Source organism: Anarrhichthys ocellatus, unplaced genomic scaffold, assembly GCF_004355925.1.
Source record: "Anarrhichthys ocellatus isolate YVR2014 unplaced genomic scaffold, GSC_Weel_1.0 scaffold132, whole genome shotgun sequence".
In the NCBI taxonomy this organism is placed as follows: Eukaryota; Metazoa; Chordata; class Actinopteri; order Perciformes; family Anarhichadidae; genus Anarrhichthys; species Anarrhichthys ocellatus.
In genome coordinates, this window is record NW_022280162.1 from 227,820 (window position 1) to 233,380 (window position 5,561).

At 45.6% G+C, this 5,561-nt stretch overlaps 1 protein-coding gene across 1 annotated transcript in view; it reads right to left on the reverse strand.

Moving 5' to 3' along the window:
- LOC116399849 (neural-cadherin) overlaps positions 1–2,029 on the reverse strand; it is a 123,576-nt gene extending 121,547 nt beyond the window's left edge. Inside the window, exon 1 of the mRNA XM_031877281.1 lies at positions 663–2,029. Within this exon, the coding sequence (XP_031733141.1) occupies positions 663–1,638 (976 nt within the window). The 5' untranslated portion in view covers positions 1,639–2,029. The remainder of the gene's footprint in view (positions 1–662) is intronic.
- Between the last annotated feature and the right edge of the window lie 3,532 nt (positions 2,030–5,561).

Consider the following 5,561-nt stretch of genomic DNA (forward strand, 5'->3'; position numbering starts at 1 on the left):
ACACACACACACACACACACACACACACACACACACACACACACACATACACATACACACACACACACACACACACACAGCACTCTGTCCTTAAAGGTAAATTCCACAATAAACTAAAATCACTGCTGCTGTTAAATGAAAACTAAAGAAAAAACACTTCTATGACATTTACACTACTGACCTTTGACCCCACCACTATCAGATAAAACTCTACTGAATTACCAGAATATGTGTTCATCCTGATATAAACTATGTGGAATGATCTTTATCCACCAAACCAGCTCGTGAAACATTGAGGAACACTGAAGATGAAACTAGATTCACTTGATGCTTCTTGGAGTCCTTTAGAGTTTGAGATTAGAAGAATAATCTGGTTTTTAAATACTGTGAACATAAAACATGTTTATGAATGAAACGTTTCTTGTTTTCCATTTATTTTCCAACCCCAGCAGTTCACCACCTGAAAACCTCCAAACACCAAACACGAGAGTTCTTCATCAAACTCAATCTCCAGAAGCCAAAAACAGCCAATGTGAGCCTTGAACCATCACATCACTTCATCCATGAACCCAACATGTTCAACATCAAACCAGGTCTCAGCAGGTAAACCAGGTCTCGTTCGCGCATTTACGCACCAACATAAAAGAAACGGCTCTTCTTACCTCGCGGGTTGTGGATCTTCACCAGAACCTCAGTGGGCTCCGGCAGGCCGCGCGCCAGGTACAGACGCCCCGAATCCCGCTCGATCTGGACCGGCGAGTCCGCCTCGGATATCACTTCGAACCACCGCTGCTCGAACTTCTGGTCCGGCACCGTGAACACCAGGTCCCCGACTCTGACGTGGTCCGGGACGGTCACGGTGTAGGTCAGCTCCTCGGTCAGAGCCCGGGGTCTCCGCCGCCGCAGCGCACTGCTGGAGCTGCGGACGTTGACGCGCAGGAACACCGGCTCACCAACCAGCGCCACGTCTCCGCCGTCGCGCGCGTAAAGGCGCAGAGTCACCCGGCTGACACCCAGGAGGGACCCGATCAGCCTCACCTGTCCGGTCTGTGGGACCACGTGGAGCAGGTGAGACTCCGGTGACGCAAAAAAAGTGACGCGTCCGTTCATCTCTGCGTCTCCGTCCTTCGCGTCAAAGCGGCCCAGCTCGGTGCCGAGCAGCGTCAGCTCGTCCGCTTCGACCGTCTGGTTCCCGCAGCTGAACCGGGGGGCGTTGTCGTTCCTGTCCGACACTTCGACCTGGACGGCGGCCGGTCTCCTCAGACATCGCGGCGGCAGCTCCACCGTCAGCTCGTACATCGCTATGAACTCCCGGTCCAGAGCTTTGGCGGAGACCAAACCCAGATGCCCCCGGTGGTGCCGGTCCCCGTGGTGGTGAATGAGCCTGAAATCCGATGCGTAATCCCCCATCAGGCTGGCATTAAGGTCCGCACCGGGGCAGCCGCCAGCTCCGACCGGTAGCAGCACCCCCTCCACCGGCGTCCCGGCCGGGGAGTTCTCCGCTATTTGTCCGTAGTAGTGCGCTGGATGTCCGGGCGGGGCGGACGGACACACCGGGGAGGCATGAAGCAGCAGCAGATGGAGCAGGTGGAAGAGGAGGCGGTGCAGGAGAACCGGTCCGGTTGCAGCTTTGGTCATGTTTCCATCAAACCCGTTTCAGTTGGAGAAGACAGCAACAGGAGCGGATCCGTCTCTAACGAGGATTCTATTTAAAGGATTTTACGCGTTAAAAATACAATTAGCAGGAAAGCTCCGTGATGTATGAATAATATCTCTGATGAAGTCCTAAGTCCGTTTGGTGCGTGAAGAGAAGAGCGTTCAGTCATTCCAGTGATTCCTCTCCAGGTCATTCAGAATTCAAAAAGACTTTTACGCACAAGTGAGAGAACAACAACAATAATAATCAGTCTTTTCTCCTCCGTTGCACTGGTAAAAAATTATATAAGTGATATTAAAATATCATATTTTTCTCAGCAGTTGAGCCCCAATATTTTTTGCACCAACTTCCTCCAGCGTGTTCCGGAGCGACTCCACCGGAGGATGGATCAGACTGACGGGCACCGAGACACCCAGCAGACTCCATGTGGCTCCGCGGGCTCCACCCACCGCGGAGGAGAGAGACCAATCACGTAGCGGGGACCGGGTCTGAGTGACAGGGTTTAAAGACCCGCCCACTGACATGCTGAGTCAGCTGATGGGGGGGCGAGAGAGAGAGAGCGAGAGAGAGAGAATTATCTCTTTAAGAAAATGTTACACAGTTGTGACTTCTTTGTATTTTATTAACTTTTTAAACAGTAAAATCTATTTAATAAATTAAATGTATTTATTTATTTGTACACATTTCCGTTTAGATCTTTAATTATTCTAAATACAATTTTGTTTTTTTATTTTGCAAATAAAACCATGGCAACCAAAAGAAAAACAGAACACGTGGTCACTTCCTCCTGAGATGTAAAAATGAGTCCAATGAGCTCTGAAATCACACACACACACACACACACACACACACACACACACACACACACACGCAGCGTCAATGCCAATAAAAAAACTCATTGAATTGAAAGAAATGCATTTTTATTTCGTGCACGAGAGCGCGTCCCACTCGTTAGCTCACGGCCCTCGCTCTGCACTGCTCTCGTACGGCGGTTACAGCTGATGACGCCTCAGTTTGACGCTGTGGTTAGCACTGTTAGCATCGTTAGCAACGGGCCGCCAGCTTAGGAGTCGCCATGTTGAGAGCCGTTACGAGGCAATCAAAAACGCTCCCAATCTCGTATTATGCACCTTTACATTTTGACACTAACCAGATGCCAAAAGTCGTTACATTAAATCGCCGCCTGTGTCTCGCATTAAAACGAGTAACAAACGTTGATTTATTTGTCACGAAACTTCCGTATTTAGGTAACGTCACTTCTGTCGTTATTTTAACCTGAACCACCATCTTTTCTAAACCTAACTAAGTCGTTTCCTGTGAAGACGGAAGTTTATTTATAAAAAAGACCATTTACATGCAACAAGCATAAACTGGCACGTGCTGCTTGACTTTGAAAACTCAAAATCAGTGAACGTTAGCATGCTAGCATTCAGACATTAGCATTGATCTCAAAGCTCCGTTGTTTTAAAGTACAGTCTCTTTGTACTTTAACACGACTGTAGACTCTCGTCTTTATCAGTGAAACAGCCGTGATCAGTGGAATCTACAGCGGCAACTCCAGAAAGAATTACAGATGTTCCCATTGCATCTGTTCCTTCCTGATACCAGTGATTAAAAACAAAACAAATATATAAATACACACACACACACACACACACACACAACCCTCAATAGTTAGACATGAAATTAGTGGAATCAATGACACAACAATACACTATTGTTTCCACTGGACCACATTGTTTACATTGTGACACAGTGGACGTCAATACATTTTTACATTTTAAAATCTACAATGTCTCAAAGACGAGTTCCTTAAAGAGTCGGTTCACCCACATTACAGAAACATCTTCCTCCCTGACCTCCAGCTACATCCTTCTGGTTTCATGTGTCCAGCTTTTCAGATTTCCAAACACCTCAATGTGTTTTACAGTTTCATTTAAAAGCAGTTTCTTCTGACGACTCGTCGTCTTTCATCCACTGCCATTGGGAAGAACACAGATCTCCTTTTGATTTATTCATTCTGTTGTGATAACGTCTGCTGTATAATAGATGTCTCTGCTGTCCGTCCATGTGATCAAAACAACACGACTCGTGCTTACTGATCTTTTAGGAAGTCTTTTTCTTTCTTCAGATTAGTTGAACTATTTATTTCATACCTGCTCTGACCGACTCATTTCATGCTCCACCTCTCGAGCTGCCCTCTGCTGGGCTGGTAAAGCCTCGGTCTGCAGGTCATTGTCTGCTTCGGCCTGCAGCTGCGTCATCCAGCAACTGTTGTTTTCTTGGTGCTTCAAAGATTTAAAGTGAAGAAAGATCTTCATTCGTGGATCCTTCAACTGATGAAAAATGCTTCTTCTGTTTGAGTCTCTTTGTAGAAATTGTCTTTGTTCTTGAACTCTTCATATAAAAGCTGAATGAAAACGTTCTCAGACCTTTTGATCAAGAACATTTTTGAGATATTTCTAGACTTTTTCTCATTCTGTTTTTCCCTGTGAGCGTTTTTTAAGTGTAATTGAACGTAAACACGCCGTGGTTCTGATGTTTTGGTTGAGAGACACTTTCTGGTCTATTCTCTTCAGCGATCGCCATCAAAGTGTAAGTTACATTAATTTATACTCAATCAAAGGAAAGCCGATGCTTTCGAAACCAGAACATGTTTACGTTACGTTGTGGCAGAATTTTTAAACAGCATCCAACCTCAAGCTTGGAGAGCTGCAGCGTCTCCATTCTTACTCACCAAAACATAAAACCGATAGAAAACCAAAGCGATGAAAAGAGGAAACACTTCAACAACTCATCAGAGAGAAATCCTGTGTTTGAAAAGTGGAATTTAATAAGAAAACAACCCATTTCGTCCATTTCAGTTATAAGTAAGACTGAGAGAATTCAGATTTGGTTCCAAATAAAATCAGTTTGTTGTTGTTGGATATTTTGGAGGTTAAAACGGCCGTAAGAGGATAACAGATGAACATAACGGAGGTTTACTTACCGAGGAGATCTGACCCATAATTCAGTGCTGGAGCTCTATTTCATGAGCAGGTTTTTGAACTTTATCCCCCCCGAGGTCACGAGAATCAACTTTGACATTCTTTTGCTTCTGAAATTTTTTGCCGATGGTCTCCGCAACTCTGCACACGAGGCGACACGTTGGCTGCAGCCTCCAATCAATCGGTCACGCTGCTCCGAGTCCACCGGCAACAAACATTCAGAGGAGGAAGTGAGCCTGAGCTGGAGAAAAAACCCTCTCTGCAGAACGTAGAGAACGTGTTCATTGAAACGTTCAAAACAACAAAGCAGTCGTCATTATATGAGTGACTGTCTGAGCAGGTAAATCTGTCACACCTGTGTTAGCATTAGTCGTGGCTGATTGGATTGGACGCCGTCAAATCCTCCTTTAAAATATGTCCGTTACTTAAAGCAGCTTTAGAGAAGTGGGCTGAGGCGGAGGAACCTGGACAGGTGTAACTCCTCAAGCTGATCAGCAACCATGTGTGTCTGGTTTATATTGTTCCACCGTGATATATTCATTTAAAACACAGTGCGGCATCAACTTTATAAGCAAAGTGGACAGAGTCAACATGACGTCATCCAATGGTTTGTGAACTACATTTTTGAAGCCTCGAGTTTACCCGACCAAGTTGGCTTTGTTCCATCGTCATTGTGGTTTTTGTCCATCGTCATCTTGTTTTTTTCCGTCCCCATCTTCCTATTGGTCCATCACCGTCTTGGTTTCCGAACATCGCCATCTTGTGTTTTTGCGACCAGAAGTGAAACCAGAAGATGGCGCTAAGTACAACCAAAAACTAAATAAGACATTTTCAATCGACCAAAATGTGACAATTGACTTTCATGAATGACGTGGTAGAGACCTGTCAATCACCGTGTAGCCCCGCCCTAAAGCATC